Here is an 18,702-nt window from a genome sequence, read left to right on the forward strand (position 1 = left end):
TGGAATGAATCCAGAATTAGGAGACATAAATACAAGATAGCTACTAACAGATCAAATAAAGAAAATGGGAGAATTCCCCCTCCCCCCCCGGCCACAGAGTGGTGAGAATGTGGAACTTGCTGCCAAATAGAGTATTAAATGCACCAAATGTTATTTGCTTCAAGGGGAGGCTTGATGCATACATGAGGGAATGGGGAACAGAGGGTTACGGGGGCAGGGTGGGAGGAGGCAATTAGAGTAGAAGGATTCTTGTGTACAGTATAAACACTAGCATAGACCAGTTGGGCTGAATGGCGTGTTTCTGTGCTGTAAATCCGATGTAACATATTGGCCTAGAAATCCCGGTCGGCTGCTACCCGCGGGCGATCGGCTAAAAAAGGGAAAAAAGCTCACTGACCAGAACATGCTGCGCCCACAAGAGATCCCAGTCCTGAGACGTTCACTCACTGTGCGTCGGAGAACGTGCACTGGGCAGCCAATCCAGATAAAGTATTTTCTCATTCATTATAATTGGAACTCCGTAAGTTGGAGTTCCCATCATTATGATTGAGGAACCCCCCCAAACACCCAAAACACTAATAAAAAAAATAGAAAGAATACACCACATATTTAACATTAATTTAAATTAAAGTTAGTTATGTCTTATAAAAAAATATATATTTACCTGATTTTTGACAGATTAGAAAAGCCTGTTTTCAGCGCATGCGCATTGTGAGCTTAAAAGTCTTTTGCGATGCCTTCCCAGGTCCATACACACTTCGTACGGACCCGGGAGGCCGGGATTTCTGGGCCATTAACACTCATTGTTGTCTAACATAATGATTTAAAATATCTTCGATGGTACTGAAAAACAAAAAGGAAAATGTTCTGGTTTATTGGAACCTTTATTCTAATGTTTGATTAATAAGGTGCTAACCAAAAATCCATAGCACAGCTCACAGTTTGATGTTTTAATGGGATTTTAGGGGGAATTTAAATCAATTCCTTATGTTTAATGAATTAGATATCTGAGGTTGGGTCTATTTAGAAGGGATCCATGAACAGAACAGGATCATAAAATCAAGGTCATGAAGCCATGGTGAAAACAAGATGGACTTAATTTTATTTTGTCACTTGAATAAACATCATGACCGATCTAAATTGTGCGTGTTGTAGCAATAAAAATCGCCAATGTGAAGCTCGGGTTAACATCAGGATATTCAGCACACTTCCACACAGCAAGCTGGAATTATGACAACACAAATCTCAACGCCATTATCTAAGACTTTACAAAAGATTTCGTGGACCGTATCTTGTCCCACCCCTTTCCAGGGCATGGCAATATAAAACTTAACTTTCAGCATAATAATTCTGATGTTTAGGTACAAAGTTGATACATTTGCATTTTTATTTTATTTATATTTTCTGTGCATGCTAGTACAGCACCACCAAATATGATAAGAGCATGAACATTAGCGGTCACTGTAAAATTGTTTCCGATGTCGCAGAAATCGCATGTCATAATCAGTAAGTCAGGGGATGCGGAAGAGGAATTTTAAAAATGCAACAGATGGTTAGCACCCCTAATTGTGGGCTCAAAATTGCCCAGGAGTTGCTCCGTTTTTTTGGAGCAACTTGATTTTTCTCGAGTATCTTAAAAATCTCCATTTTTCACATTCAATTTGCACCAGTGTAAGTGAGTTAGTTTCATTTTTTTTTTAAAGGGGGGAGTTACCATCCACCTACGCCTGTTTTGGCCATTTAGGCCACTTTGGACAGCTAATAGTTGCTCCAAACTAACTTAGGCCAGCGTATGTGGCCACTTGTGGCCGCAGAGAAAACCCTTGCGGCGAGTTAAGAAATCAGCGCAGGTAGGTACATCGGAGGCCAGTAGTAATGACTTGAGTAAAGAATGTGAATAGGATCAAACAGTTATACAGTACATATGACAAACTTCGCAAAGTTAATTTACTATACAACAGAAGATTTATGGAAGCTTAAACCCCCAAAAAAAGGAGACACAAAACAAAGTTACATAACTTTTTCAAAATATCCAAATAAAAAATAGAAGTACCTCCTGCTCATAATTCTTATGTTCTCCCAGCCGCCTAAGCTCACCCACCATCAGCCCGCCCTTTACAAACAACCCTATCTCCCAGGGTCGAGGATCAGACTCTCCAGGATCAGAACAGCATCTTGGGTCAGAAATCGGACACGTCTGGGGGATCACATCTTCCCTAGAGGTCAGGGATCGGAGCCCTCTACCCCCATGGGGTCAGTGATCGAACCCACCCTGCGGTTCGGAATTCCCCCCACGGATCAAAACTCCCCCCGCCCCAGCTTGGACCCCACACCTACCTGCTTGTTGTGGCCTTCTAACCCAGGAAGGCAGTGGGCCAGCCTGTGCGGGAAGCCACTCTGTCTGGGATAGGGACGTGACGCAGCTTACACACAGAGGCTGGGGGCAGGAGCTACTGTGCATGTGCGCACACTCCAACGCGCATATGGAGCGCTGCCGGCACGGTTTCTGGCAGAGGGCCCTAGCTCCGCCCCCTAATCGATTGGCCACGCCGTGCCAAGCCCGGGGGAGGCAACACAGTGGGCAGAATCGGGGGAGTTTTTTTTGCCGCCGTTTTCAGCCCACAAAGTCGACACATCTCTTTTGAGTGCGCCGAAAAATGGGGTGGGCCAATTTTGAGCCCTGTATTAGGAGTATAGTAAGGAAAGCTGCTCCACTGTGTACATTAACCAAAGAAAATGGTTAACCTCTACTCCAATTTAACTTTGTTATCCTATGTGACATCTTGCTATCATCAATTTCACCTAAAATTATGAAGAATCAAACATGATTTTGTAAAAATACCAAACATTATAATTAAACCCGTATTACCCATCTTCCTAAATACACTTTGGTTAATACAGCTTGAATATATTCGTTCTGTACCCCTCCTGATTTGTAATTTTTCATAGTGGAGCTCTTACGCTTAATTCTGGAATTAGACCATGATCAATATCCGCATAGATTAGACTCAAACACAAGAATAAAGTCTGTCAATAGCACTTTACAATATAGTTGCAGATCACATGTAATGGGAAGTGTCTCAATATCAGATGCGCAATTCTGAAGCAATAAATTTTGATCCAACTTCAAACACTCACCGGAGTTACACTCGCAGCAGTTTTGGCACAATTACAGCTTCACACTATTAGAATGCTGTGAGTGTAAATGGAAAAGGAGATGTAGGGAGTTCAGTTTTACTCCACTGATTAGATGCTGTATATAAAAGGTGATTTTTACTAGCTATATGTCAACTTCAAAATGTAAGACTGGAGCCTCACCAGAGGCATTGTAACTCTTTCTTGGCAGATATACTTAAAAATTGCAATTTAAAAGACGTCAGAAATTAATAAATTAACCTTCTTTCATCTATCAAGCAAATGGAAATGAAAGAGTAATTTTTTTTAAATTCCTCCGTACCTTTCCTTAATTTTGAAAAAACTTTACAAAATTAATACTCAACAAAACAGTAGCTGTTAAATTCTACACAAGGCTTCCTTACTAGCTGCCAGAGCTGGCTCTTCATACGATAACATGAGCACCTGTTCCAGTGTTCAGTTATCTGGGGGCAGGGGGAGAAGAGTATGTACTTTCAAGGAGTTTTAAAAAAATCATAAATGAGGTAACAATAAGACTACAGTTTTGTTCAATACATTATCACAATTTGTTTTCTATTCTGAGAATCCACCCACCTTTTTCATTGGATTATGCTATTTCAATTGTCTCACTTTATTTTCCATTTGATTCTTATAATTTAAGATTCTTGTTTAATATCTTTCCTTCTCATTTTCCACATCACTGCTTTCACAACATTCATTTTAATTCCCTGTTCTTTTCAGTTTGTGTTTCCAACCTTTCAATTTTAATTTCAATTTTGGCTATTTCTACCCAGGTTTCAGTCATTGAAAATATGCTTATATGCTCCCTTCAAACTGCCTTCCTCCCTGTAATGAATGGATCATGATGGTGGAAAATTATGATCACGGACTTGATTCTTAAGTGACAACTCCACATAAATTTTATTGGTAGAAGGTTTAGAGGGGGATTTGAGGGGAAATTTCTTCACCCAGAGGGTTGTGGGGATCTGGAACTCAATGCCTGAAAGGGTGGTAGAGGCAGAAACCCTCACCAGTTAAAAAGTATTTGGATCTGCACTTGAAGTGCTGTAACTTGCAGGGCCTATGGACCTAGAGCTGGAAAGTGGAATTAGGCTAAATAGCCTCTTGTTGGCCGGCACGGACAAGATGGGCCAAAATGGCCTTCCGTGCTGTAAATTTCTATGACTCTATGATTCTATGTGAGAGTACTATAAGTAGTTAGACTCCAACCCCGTTGGCCAGTGTCCAAGGCCAATGAATAAAATTTATATTTGTTCAGGTGCAACTATCACAACTACATGTACCACTTACATTTATGTAGTGCTCATCTAAAAGGCCCTGATTTTAAAAGAGCAGTGCACCTGGAGAGACCAGGAATGTGGAAGAACTGCCGATCTTAACGGCAGGGCCTTATTAACATAAATATTTCTGGAATCTCACCTGGCCATGGCCAGATCCCCTACCTGGTCGGCGGTGGGAGCACTAATTTGGCGACAGAAGGCCACAGCCGAAGACCTATGGGAATAGTCCCTGACAGTCAGTCAGATGGCCAGCACCTCCACATTCTTGATCTCCCTGGAGACAATTAGTATGAGGGGGGTGGGGGGGGGGGGGGGGGGGGAGGGGGGAGAGAAAGAGAAGTGGGAGCATTCACCCTCCTCCTAGTCCACAGGGAGTTCTGACAGAAGTACATTTTTAAAACTTACCTCTACCTCTTCTGGCCAGTCAGCAGGTCTTGCTGTGCTTCTACTGCCGGGCCACAGTGCAGGACTACCCCTGACTTTAAGTTAAGATCACGTTTCGGCGTCGATGAGATCATGAAACCATGACTTTTGAATGTTAAGTAGACCACTGCCTGCCTGTAGTGGGAGCCTCAGCCGACTTAGAAGTCAGCGATGATAAGATGGCGTTGGGAGGGAACGGAGCAACCCGAGGCTGGCAAGCTTAATTTTAAACCCTTCCACGCACTATTCTCACTGGGTGAGGAGGGTTCAAATCCAGATGAAAACTTTAAACCTCACTGAAGTATTCATCAGTTGAAGGTTTGTACCCCTGTTATATGACTATATTCCTGAGTATATACCACCAAAGGTCCAATTACCTCTTTAATGGCAAATTCTATATTTTAATAAAAGGATGATGATAACTTTTAGCCAAAATTGGAGGCTATTGGAAGTGGAGTCCACTGAAGTGACCAGAATGCATAATATATACACACACACACAGTGAGACAGTATAATGCAGAACACTCCAAAAAGTTCAAATCATCACGCATACAAGTCTGAAGAACTCAGTTAGCTCCAAAAGCCTGTCAATAAAAATAAGGAAAAACAGTCTGTGCCATGACTGTTACACTGGCAAAAAGCTGAGAATGGACTGTCGCAGAAATAGTGAAAACAAAAATAAGATTCTTCTAAATGACTGGATTTTTGGTAAATATTCTGTCTATAATCAGTAATCAAGTAAATCTCTTGGGGATAGGATGTCTCTGCTGCAAAATCCTTGGGTAATTGTTCATGAGAACAGCTCCAGGACTATACAACAGAGAATGAGCCAATACTCAAATCTAAATCTACTGCAGCAGCACAGCGACTACCACTCTATTCAGTTTCCATTGTATTTCTCAGAAAGCAGCAAACATATGAAGAACTGATTCCATCTTGCAAATCAAAGACACAGATCAGACTCAGTTCATTCCTGCTTGGCAGAAGTAATACTGGCTTCATCAACAATTATATAAAAGTTATGGAAAAATGAGCCAGGAAATTGAGAAGAGAGGACTGGATTTGCCTGCTGCCTACCACAGTCAGAACTCTTCCTTCTCCTTTATCTGCCAATTTTTCCACCCGCTCCTCTCCCATTCCTCCTCTGAAGGCATTGACTTCTTGCTATGGTTTTGACTCCTAAGGCATTGTTTCTTCATCTGTACATTACCAAAGTGCCCATTCTTCATGTGTGAACAGAAATAGTGAGCATCAATAATCTATTTGAACACTGGAAGCATCACAGGAAAGCATGATCCTGTCCTCAACTGAATTCCAAGTGCCCACTTCCAACAGCAATTGTTGGATAGCAATCAGAAGGAGGAACCAAAACCAATTCTCCTCTCTCTAAACCAGTCACGAAGGCAGATTGAAACATCCCTATACTATTGTAATTACCTCGACTCTTGACCATTCCAACTCACTGCTGGCTGGCCTCCCACATTCTATCCTACGTAAACTAGAGATGATCCAAAACTCAGCTGCCCATGTCCTAACTCACACCAAGTCCCACTCAACCATCACCCTGTGCTCGCTGACCTACATTGGCTCATGGTTAAGCAACGCCTTGATTTCAAAATTCTCATCCTTATTTTCAAATCCTTCCATGGCCTCGCCCCTCCCTATCTCTGTAATCTCCTCCAGCCCCACAATGCCCCAAGATGTCTGTGCTCCTCTAATTCTGTCCACTTGACCATCCCTGATTATAATCGCTCAATCATTGGTGGTGTGCCTTCTGTTGCCTAGGCCTCAAGCTCTGGAATTCCCTGCCTAAACCTTTCCACCTCTCTATCCTCCTTCAAGACGGTCCTTAAAACATACCTCTTTGACCAAGCTTTTGGTCACCTGCGCTAAATTCTGCTTCTGCGGCTCGGTGTCAAATTGTTTTATCTCATCATACTCCTGTGGAGCGCCTGGGGACCTGTCACTACGTTAAAGGCACTATATAAATACAAGTTGTTGTTGTAATTGAGGAGAGATAACTCAGCATAAAGAGGGATTAAACCTGGTACCTTTTTGGGTTTTCTTCACGACCTTTGGACATACTGGATTGATTAGCGTCAAGACCACCTTCAAGCGTTATGATCCTCCTCTACTCCTATACCACTTAGCCAGAGGCCCACACAGCAAATCAAACAATTTGAAAAATTAAGGTGTGCAAATAGTGCAGATCAGAGTTACAAACTGTGCGAAAGGAATGTGGTTGTGAAGGAAAAACAACTAAAGAATAAGGAAAATCATGATTTGCTGCTAATGCCTGCCAAGGATTGGATAAATCCATTCAATAATATTTAGCAAAGCCGCAAGGACTGTGACCGTCTTAAAAATGAAGTGTTGAGTGACTGCTAAGGTTGCCTTATGAGATGGTCAAAGATCAAGCAGAACAAGTTTTTGTCTTATCTTCTTCATCACTGACGTGATTCCCAACAAGCCTACTGCCCAATTCAGCAATGCATTGCTTGGTGATATGGTTACCTACACTTTTATCACCAAATATGTCGATCAGTGCAAATATTTGGTTCTAGACACTGTAAAGTAAATCTTAACTATAAGGGGCCCAGAGTGGGTGGGCTGGTTGCCTGAGAGCTCTGGCAGGAGGCCCAGGTCATTTCATGGTCCAGGACTCATTAACATGTTCTGCTCCTCCTGGCCCCACAAAAATAACTTTAGAACTTACCTCAAAGGGCCTCTTCTGCTGTTCCACCAAGTTTTAATGGCATTAATATCCCATTGGAGTCACATGTACTATCCTGATTTGCATGAATTCACGAGACTCCGACAGAAGGCCCCAGGAAATATAGCAGCACCTCCATTTTAATTCCACGATCATCCCATTTCCACCAAGGGAGTTAAAACACCCCATTGTGTGTCAAAGCTCAAAGAACATCTATGTAGTGAAAGATGCATTCAATCTCAGAAGAATAAAAAGATAAAGAATTTAGGCATTGTCACTACCTATGGGAGAACACACTGGCATCATTTTAAAATAATAGCTTTGGATGGAGAATCGTGATGACTTAGTTAGTAAATGCATAGAATAGCAGGATACGAAGCTAAAAACCAGAATTTAAAGATTCAATCTCTGGTCAATGCTCAATTACTTGGTCTCAGGTGGCTAGAACAGCTGGAGCATAACAATTGGCCTCAGTACCCCAAGACTCGAACGAGGAAGAGCAAAATAAATAGAACCAGGGTTCCCACTCCTAGGACTCAAGTTTCGGACTCCCGCTAGAACGACTCACATCAGAGAGGCCCGCCTAATTTGTAGAACTGAAAAAACGCCAAATACTTACTTCGCGATTCTCCGATATCTGTAGGGCCATTTCCAGCTCAGCGCGCGCGGCACAGCAGGAGCTGCTGGAGACGCAGCTACAGCCCTGCGTCACAAAAAGTGCCGGCAGTGGAGGCTGCGCGTGTGTGCAGTAAACATAGAAACATAGACACAGAAAATAGGTGCAGGAGTAGGCCATTCGGCCCTTCTAGCCTGCACCACCATTCAATGAGTTCAGAACATGCAACTTCAGTACCCCATTCCTGCTTTCTCGCCATACCCCTTGATCCCCCTAGTAGTAAGGACTTCATCTAACTCCTTTTTGAATATATTTAGTGAATTGGCCTCAACAACTTTCTGTGGTAGAGAATTCCACAGGTTCACCACTCTCTGGGTTGAAGAAGTTTCTCCTCATCTCGGTCCTAAATGGCTTACCCCTTATCCTTAGACTGTGACCCCCTGGTTCTGGACTTCCCCAACATTGGGAACATTCTTCCTGCATCTAACCTGTCTGAACCCATCAGAATTTTAAACGTTTCTATGAGGTCCCCTCTCATTCTTCTGAACTCTAGTGAATACAAGCCCAGTTGATCCAGTCTTTCTTGATATGTCAGTCCCACCATCCCGGGAATCAGTCTGGTGAACCTTCGCTGCACTCCCTAAACAGCAAGAATGTCCTTCCTCAAGTTAGGAGACCAAAACTGTACACAATACTCCAGGTGTGGCCTCACCAAGGCCCTGTACAACTGTAGCAACACCTCCCTGCCCCTGTACTCAAATCCCCTCGCTATGAAGGCCAGCATGCCATTTGCTTTCTTAACTGCCTGCTGTACCTGCATGCCAACCTTCAATGACTGATGTACCATGACACCCAGGTCTCGTTGCACCTCCCCTTTTCCTAATCTGTCACCATTCAGATAATAGTCTGTCTCTCTGTTTTTACCACCAAAGTGGATAACCTCACATTATCCACATTATACTTCATCTGCCATGCAAATGCCCACTCACCTAACCTATCCAAATCACTCTGCAGCCTCATAGCATCCTCCTCGCAGCTCACACTGCCACCCAACTTAGTGTCATCCGCAAATTTGGAGATACTACATTTAATCCCCTCGTCTAAATCATTAATGTACAGTGTAAACAGCTGGGGCCCCAGCACAGAACCTTGCGGTACCCCACTAGTCATTGCCTGCTATTCTGAAAAGTACCCATTTACTCCTACTCTTTGCTTCCTGTCTGACAACCAGTTCTCAATCCATGTCAGCACACTACCCCCAATCCCATGTGCTTTAACTTTGCACATTAATCTCTTGTATGGGACCTTGTCGAAAGCCTTCTGAAAGTCCAAATATACCACATCAACTGGTTCTCCCTTGTCCACTCTACTGGAAACATCCTCAAAAAATTCTAGAAGATTTGTCAAGCATGATTTCCCTTTCACAAATCCATGCTGACTTGGACCTATCATGTCACCTCTTTCCAAATGCGCTGCTATGACATCCTTAATAATTGATTCCATCATTTTACCCACTACTGAGGTCAGGCTGACCGGTCTATAATTCGCTGTTTTCTCTCTCCCTCCTTTTTTAAAAAGTGGGGTTACATTGGCTAACCTCCACTCCATAGGAACTGATCCAGAGTCAATGGAATGTTGCAAAATGACTGTCAATACATCCGCTATTTCCAAGGCCACCTCCTTAAGTACTCTGGGATGCAGTCCATCAGGCCCTGGGGATTTATCGGCCTTCAATCCCATCAATTTCCCCAACACAATTTCCCGACTAATAAGGATCTCCCTCAGTTCCTCCTCCTTACTAGACCCTCTGACCCCTTTTATATCCGGAAGGTTGTTTGTGTCCTCCTTAGTGAATACCGAACCAAAGTAATTGTTCAATTGGTCTGCCATTTCTTTGTTCCCCGTTATGACTTCCCCGGATTCTGCCTGCAGAGGACCTACATTTGTCTTTACTAACCTTTTTCTCTTTACATATCGATAGAAACTTTTGCAATCCGTCCTAATGTTCCCTGCAAGCTTTCTTCTTGAAGGCCAGTTGCTCCTGGCCCTCCCAGTGCGTTCCGTCTCCGGGTGACGACCCTATCCCTGGTTGAGTGGCCTTCGGCAGCAGCCCGGCTGGCATCTCGCTGGGGGCGGGCCCCGCCCAAAGTGGCGTCCTTGTCGGCGGCGGGGCCCACCCGAAATCCTGGGTGGCGGTCCGTTGTCTACTGGGGGCAAGCCCCGCCCAAAGTCCTCGGCGTCGGGCCCCGCCCGAAGTCCTGGCCGGCGTCGGGCCCCACCCAAAGTCCTCGCCGTCGGGCCCCGCCCGAAGTCCTAGTCGGCGGCGGGGCCCATCGATCGTCATCTCCTGGGGGACCCCATCCCAACACGCTGTTAGAGGGCTCCCGGTGCTGCAGTAGGTGAGTAGAAACTTTTAATTTTTTATTTATTGATTAATTTTTTATTATTATTTTTTTGATTGCTTTATTGGTTGATTTATTTATCATTTATTATTGACGATGGCTCTTTATTTGTAAAAGTTAAGTTTTAATGCTTGTAAACGTCCCTTCCACGCCCCCCCCCCCCCCCCCCGCCCCCACATCTCTCATTCCCTACACCTAATTTATAAAGTGTAGGCAAGGCTTTTCTGAGCATACAAAAATCTACACTTAGTCCATTCTAAGTTAGTTTGGAGTAAGTTTTCGCTACCTAAACTTGCAAAACAGGCGTAGGTGGCTGGTAACGCCCCTTTTTGAAAAAAAACTGTTCGAAAACGAAACTATTCTAACTCATTAGAATTGGAGCAAACTAAATGCCGAGAATTGCAATTTCAAAGTATTCCATTCTAAATTAGTTGCTCCAAAAAAGAGCAACTCGAGCTGAAACTTGAGCCCGAATTGCTATTCACGGAACTCTGCTGGAAAATGCCTGTGTGAATGTTGAACAAGGGCAAGATCATGCTCAATGGTCAAATTGTATAACAGTACTCACTGTCTAATATTAACTGATATTGCTCAATCCTATTTCTTATCGATCTGCAACAATATCCAAAAACACAAAGTCAAATTCCACATGAACGCTGATGAAACTCAGCTCTACCTCATCACCATCTCTCTCGACCCCTCTACTGCCTCTGATTTATCACGCTACTTGTCCAACATCCAATATTGGAAGAGGATTAATTTCCACAAATTAAATATTGGGAAGATCGAAGCCATTGTCGCCATAAACTCCTTCTGTAGCCACAGACTCCTAACGTAAATGTTGGTGCTAAAGTAAATGTTGGTGCCCTGGAGGTTGAGACTGGGGAATTAATAATGGAGAACAGGGAAATGGCAGAGACATTTAACAAATATTTTGTATCGATCTTCACAGTAGAAGACATTAAAAACATCCCAATAGTGGATAATCAAGGGGCTTTTGGGAAGGAGGAATGTAATACAATCACTAAAGAAGTAGTACTCGATAAAATAAGGCGACTAAAGGCGGACAAGTCCCCTGAACCTGATGGCTTACATCCTAGGGTCTTAAGAGAAGTGGCTGCAGAGATAGTGGATGCATTGGTTGTAATCTACCAACATTCCCTCGATTCTGGGGCGGACCCAGCAGATTGGAAAACCACAAATGTAATGCCCCTATTTAAAAAAGGAGGCAGACAAAAAGCAGAAAACTACAGACCAGTTGCCTAACATCTGTCGTTGGGAAAATGCTGGAGCCCATTATTAAGGAAGCAGTAGCGGGACATTTGGAAAAGCATGATTCAATCAAGCAGAGTCAGCATGGTTTTATGAAAGGGAAATCATGTTTGACAAATTTGCTGGAGTTCTTTGAGGATTTAACGAGCAGAGTGGATAAGGGGGAACCAGTGGATGTGCTGTATTTGGATTTCCAGAAGGCATTCGATAAGGTACCACATAAGAGGTTACTGCACAAGATAAAAGCTCACGGAGTTGGCGGTATTATATTAGCATGGATAGAGGATTGGCTCACCAACAGAAAAAAGAGTAGGGATAAATGGGTCATTTTCCGGTGGCAAACAGTGACTAGTGGGGAGCCGCAGGGATCAGTGCTGGGTCCTCAACTATTTACAATCTATATTAATGATTTGGATGAAGAGTGTAATGTAGCCAAGTTTGCTGATGATGCAAAGATGGGTGGGAGAGCAATTTGTGAGGAGGGCACAAAAAATATGCAAAGGGATATAGACAGGCTAAGTGAGTGGGTAAAAATTTGGCAGGTGGAGTATAATGTGGGAAAATGTCAGGTTATCCACTTTGGCAGAAATAATAGAAAACCAAATTATAATTTAAATGGAGAAAAATTGCAAAGTGCTGCAGTTCAGAGGGACCTGGGGGTCCTTGTGCACGAAACACAAAAAGTGAGTGTGCAGGTACAGCAAGTAATCAGGAAGACAAATGGAATGTTGGCCTTTATTGAAAGGGGGATAGAGTTTAAAAGCAGTGAAGTCCTTCTACAACTGTACAGGGTATTGGTGAGGCCACACCTAGAGTACTGTGTACAGTTTTGGTCTCCGTATTTAAGGAAACATATACTTGCATTGGAGGCTGTTCAGAGAAGGTTCACTTGGTTGACTCCAGAGATGAGGGGGTTGACTTATGAGGATAGGTTGAGCCTATACATATTGGAGTTCAGAAGAATGAGAGGTGATCTTATTGAAACACGAGAGATAATGAGGGGGCTCGACAAGGTGGATGATGAGAGGATATTTCTACTCATAGGGGAAACTAAAACTAGGCGATATAGTCTCAGAATAAGAGGCCACCCATTTAAAACGGAAATGAGAAATTTCTTCTCTCGGGGTTGTAAATCTATGGAATTCTCTGCCCCAGATAGCTGTGGAAACTGGGTCATTGAATATATTTAAGGCGGAGATACAGATTTTTGAGCGATAAGGGAGTAAAGGATTATGGAGAGCAGGCAGGGAAGTAAAGTTGAGTCCATGATCAGATCAGCCATGATCTTATTGAATGGCGGAGCAGGCTCGAGGGGCCAAATGGCCTACTCCTGCTCCTATTTCTTATGTTCTTATGTTTCCCCGCTGGCTACTGTCTGAACTTTAACTAGACGGTTTGCAACCTCGGGGTCTTATCTGACCCTTAGCTGAGCTTCTGACTATAAACCCTCTCCATGACCAAGACTCTCTACTTCCTCCTTCGTAATATTGCCAGTCACTGCCCCAGCCTCAGTCCATCAGCTGGTGGAACCCTCATCCATGCCTTGATCATCTCCAGACTAGACGGCTGCAATGCAGCCTAGACCAGCATTCTTCCACCTTCCGCCCTCCATATACTTAGTCATCCAAACCTCTCTTGGCCATATTCTAACTCACACCAAGTCATGCTCACCAATGACCCCTGTGCTTGCCAACCTACACTGCCCCCCTTGTCTGGCAATGCCTTGAATTTAAAATTCTCACCCTTATTTTGAAATCTCTCTATGGATTGGCCCCTCCCATCTCGAACCTCCTCAAGTCCTTCAACCATCCAAGATCTCTGCATGCCTCTAATTCTGGCCTCTTGCTCATCCCCGATTTTAATCGTCCCACCATTTGCGACCGGTGTTCTCAGCTCCAGTCCTTAATTCTCTCCACATTTCTACCTCTCTATCTACCTTTAAGACACTCCTTAAAACCTACCTCCTTGACCAAGCTTTCGGTCGCCTGTCCTGATATCTGTTTATGCGGTTCGGTGTCAAAGTTTGTCTGATAACACTCCCATGAAGTGCCTTCGGACGTTTTACTATATTAAAAGGCATTATATGAAGTTGTTTTTGTTGTCTAGGCTCAACCATGAAGAATGGGCACTTGGGGAATATGTCAGAGGTGCTGATGAAATCCATGCAACTGTACTCAGCATAAACCAATGCATTCAAGAACAAAGGGCAGAAAATCAGAATGACACAAACCTGGGAAGCTCAAACATGTAGACAATTAGGGCCCAGCAGAAATGAGAAAAGTCAAAGGGATGTAGCATATGCTGTAATTGGTTGGGAACCAAATTGTAAATCCAGGCTTGGGGTGGGGGCAGGATCAGGATTATTCACCCACAAGGATGTCCTGGTGATTTACGTGGTGCCTCTAGAATTCCTTCATACTTTTTGATCGTAAACGTACATCAACAACTGCTTGTTTGCTGTGCTATTGTTCATGGATATCTGGGTCTCACTGTTTGTTTAACCACTGCACAATGCCAAGATAAAAGTAGTTTTATTTTTGTGCAGCAATAAAGCATTATTGATATCTAGTTACCTCTGTGTAACAGGTTGGGAAGAACAATTAAAGGGACTCCTACTAAGATTAATGCACTAGCTATTTTTGTTGAAGACCAAAAGAATTTGAGGGAGAAAGAGTGTCAAGTTTTAAACATAATTGAAATAATTTATTAGCTGGAAGTGAAAAAGGTATTTACATTTTTGCAAAACAATGAGAAAATACAGTTGAAACATTCAGAAACCTAGAGACAACATTTCTCTAACATCGGTCTGCAGAACATGGTCGTTGATTGAAATAAATTGGTACTTTTAATGATTAAAGTGAAAGTTATGGGAAAGGAGGGAATACCAAAATCTGTTTTTTTAATGCGTTAAGACAAGAAATATTATAAACTCCTGGGCAAATGACAACTTCCTATTTAGTGTAATTCGCCTCATTACCTACATGAGCACCACTCATAATAATCCTTCCATAATGACTGCTGATAGAGGTGACTGTGCAAATCAAACAGCAATCAAGAGCACAATATACTTCAAACTAGATAGGTGTAGACATTAACCGATAGAAATATCTTCTATTATTGAATGTCTATGATGTTATCTGCTTCAGTAACTGCAGTGACTCTCTCACTGATTTCAGTCATCTCAATCAGCTGCACTCCATAGCATTTTATTTTGCCAGTTTGTCATGGAGCTCGTTAAATCCCTGTGAGGAAAATTGCCCGCTTCTTAAAGGCCCAGTAATGGGATGGTAAGGCCTTTCTGACCGAGGACAGGCGGATGGCCCGACCGATGCAGAATTGCCCCCGGGCCAGGGGAAACAGGTTTCCTCTGCGCCCCATTTTTCTGCCCCACCCAGTGCTCCAACCCATTGTGTCAGGCATGCGCCGACTCCTTATTACCTCGTGGAAACCCCTTTCTGACCCATGAGGGAAACTGCCCCGTGGGAGCGCAGCCGGCGCCGGTCAGTGCCACTGATAGCTTCGCGCGGCGGCAGCGGCTGCCATTTTATTTTAATTGTCGGCCGACCCTGCAGTCAGCCCAACAATGGCAGCCACGGGTTCGGCTGGGCCAACAGGCAGCCGTGCCGGGCCGCTGACCTGTCGAAGCCTTCCCTGGTGGCCCAATGGGCGCCAAGTAGGCCTTGCAGTTTTTCTCCCCTTTAAGTGAAGGGGTGGGATGTTGCTACGGCGTGAGCGTAACGCGGCACATCCGCATCATGCTGACATGCTCAGCGCGGCGCTGATGACATCGCCCGCCTTCCGTTCCGCTCACAATTCGTTCCTCCACCGCCCTGATGATTTTTTCTTGGAAAAGAGGGCAATTTGCCTCTATTCCCCGCCCCATGGATCCCCGCAATAAATATCCATCTAATTCCAATTATCCGCCCCAAACCAGGTTAAGTGGTCAGTTACATATTTCAGGGTTGCTTCATTTCTAAACTGCAAGTAAAGTAGATAAATATGAAAGCTGTGCTCAGCAACTGTCGCTCTAACACACATTTCTCGAAATAGATTAACAGTTTAATTTCACAATATTAGATACATGAAGCTGAAAATACCATCCAAAGACATCTTCAACCAAACCTCAATTTTGTTGCCATCAGCATGCTAGCACCATCTTGTGTCAGAGTCCAGATCTATGCCTTCTTTGTCAGCAAAGACTCCTTTTACAGAATAGCTCATTAATTGAGATTATCAAAGTCACTATTATAACAACAATTCTACTCGAAATGCCATGCGCCTTTAGAAAACCCTGAAGTAGACCACAGAATCAAAAAAGCATTTCAGGAGTAAGCGAGAATTCACTTTCCTGATAATCAATCTCAGTCACGGTGCTCATAGGGACAAGTCACTTCTGACAAGTTTGCATTCAGTCGTCCTTTTGTGCATGATTAGATTCAAGGTAATTGAAACATGAAGCTAATATGAGCTGAAGCACAACAGCTGTGGTACACTGTGCAATGCTCCCAAGGAAAAACTCATTAACCCCTGAGTTCTACCTGTAGAGCAATATTTCTGTGCTCTTCCAATCAATGCAATGTAAATAGTACTTTTGAATTTAGAAAATGCAAGTATAGTATTTGATGAAAAACACTAAGACCTTGTGCCAGCTTTTAACTAAAGCATTGAATGCTGGTTTCCCATGACTAAAAGGCTTTGAAAAATGAATCCCTTTTTACTATGTCCAATTAGAATACAGTTTACAAATTGGAAGCCACTGACAGACACCAGAAGCCGTCAGACACTCAATAATCCCTTTTAAATCCAAGTAAATTTACTATATTGCCAATCTCACACATAGGCCGGTATGAAACAAATGGGCAGGTTACACCACAGTAGTATTGATGTTCTCACCTGCAAGGAAAGATAATTAAAAAATTATACTGCCTCTTTTGCTGCATGTTTAATCTGAATCCACACATTAAAGTACAGGCTGTAAATGTAATCTTCAAAAAAAAACTGCATTTCCAGACCAACTTAGATCTATCGGCTGACTAGACAGGTTTTAATCAGTAAAGCCTGGTTAAGCTTCCTGATCTCTCTTTTGTACCCCTGTACAGAACTGCTTTCATAATACTTAGAAACTAACAAGGTACCAGATTACTCAAACATTGACAAATTTAAAGGAATACTCCAGGGAAGAAAAAGAAAAATCATTTCTGTGAAGTTGAATCCTATTCTGGTATCTACTAGTTCCTAACATAAAAATAAATGATGTTTAAAAGGTCTCAGCTTTGATATATTTTTGAATCCAGAATGGCTGTTCTGTCTATTGCAGTATTTGCAAACATTTCATTTATCTTGCATTCATTTTCAATGCACAGTGGAGCATGATGATGATACAGGAGAGACTCGATGGGCCAAATGGCCTCCTCCTATGCTGTACTATTCTATGATTCGAGGAGACTCTCAAAACTCAACAACTAAAAATCGAGCATTATAATAAATACATACTGAAGCTAACTGCACAATCTTCCTATAGTTTTCATGAGATTTTAAGTGCTAAAATAAGTGTGTATGGAGACTTAAAAGTCTCTGAGTGTATATTCTTTTAAAGTTTTTAATATGGTGAGTAGAGGAGGGGAAGGAAGCGCGAAAAGAGGGGGGGAAAGCAAGAGAGGGGAGAGAGAGAGAGAAGGAGGGGAGCGAGAGAGAGAGAGAGAAAAGGAGGGAGAGAGAGAGAGAGAGAGAGAGAGAGAGAGAGCAGGAGAAATGGAGGGAGAGAGAGAGAGAGCAGGAGAAAAGGAGGGGAGAGAGAGAGCGAAAAAAGGAGGGGAGAGAGAGCGAAAAAAGGAGGGGCGAGAGCGAAACAAGGAGGGGCGAGAGAGCGAAAAAAGGAGGGGAGAGAGAGCGAAAAAAGGAGGGGAGAGAGAGAGCGAAAAAAGGAGGGGCGAGAGAGCGAAACAAGGAGGGGCGAGAGAGCGAAAAAAGGAGGGGAGAGAGAGCGAAAAAAGGAGGGGCGAGAGAGCGAAAAAAGGAGGGGAGAGAGAGCGAAAAAAGGAGGGGAGAGAGAGCGAAAAAAGGAGGGGCGAGAGAGCGAAAAAAGGAGGGGCGAGAGAGCGAAAAAAGGAGGGGCGAGAGAGCGAAAAAAGGAGGGGCGAGAGAGCGAAAAAAGGAGGGGAGAGAGAGCGAAAAAAGGAGGGGAGAGAGAGAGAGAAAAAAGGAGGGGAGAGAGAGAGCGAGAGAGAGAGAGAGAGAGAGAAAGAGAAAAGGAGGGGAGAGAGAGAGAAAAGGAGGGGAGAAAGAGAGAGAGAGAGAGAGAGAGAGAGAGAGAGAAAGAGAAAAGGAGGGGAGAGAGAGAAAAGGAGGGAAGAAAGAGAGAGAGAGAGAGAGAGAGAGAGAGAGAGAGAAAAGGAGGGGAGAGAGAGAGAGAGAGAAGGAGGGGGAGTTCATCAGTAAAACAAAAAGTAAATTACTGCAGTCTTTTGCACTCCCACAAAATAGCAAACAGAAAGGGAAATGTTATTAGTTCTTAAATACATGGCGTAAGTTCCATCAAAGGTTTAATGTAATGGGTTCCATCTGTTATTTTCTCATGAACTTACCTAAATCTGTGTGCGCACTGCTTAAAAGCTGCTTGAACTTTTCATGACGGGATTTTTCTCTTATTGTCATTGGTGGTGCCCCTGATGCATTCTGATCTGAAATTCGTGCCACTAATGGAATAACAGGTCGCGAAGGGAGTGACTGCTGTTTCTGGAGTGTTACTCTGCCTAAAGAACCACCTGGAATAAAAATGAGGTCACAGTCATTATTTTTCCTAAATGTTATTGATTAACACACATTTTACAGTTGTTGGAA

The 18,702-nt window shown here is 43.3% G+C and overlaps 1 protein-coding gene across 3 annotated transcripts in view; it reads right to left on the reverse strand.

Annotated features, from left to right (window-relative positions):
* The window catches only part of LOC139227872 (TBC1 domain family member 22B-like), a 498,740-nt gene that overhangs the window by 411,188 nt on the left and 68,850 nt on the right, over positions 1-18,702 (reverse strand). For all 3 annotated transcript variants that reach the window (XM_070858968.1, XM_070858967.1, XM_070858966.1), the window contains one exon: positions 18,447-18,626. In XM_070858968.1, coding sequence (XP_070715069.1) covers positions 18,447-18,626 — 180 coding nt within the window. The remainder of the gene's footprint in view (positions 1-18,446; positions 18,627-18,702) is intronic.

The sequence above is a fragment of the Pristiophorus japonicus genome, chromosome 17 (assembly GCF_044704955.1).
Source record: "Pristiophorus japonicus isolate sPriJap1 chromosome 17, sPriJap1.hap1, whole genome shotgun sequence".
Taxonomy (NCBI): Eukaryota; Metazoa; Chordata; class Chondrichthyes; family Pristiophoridae; genus Pristiophorus; species Pristiophorus japonicus.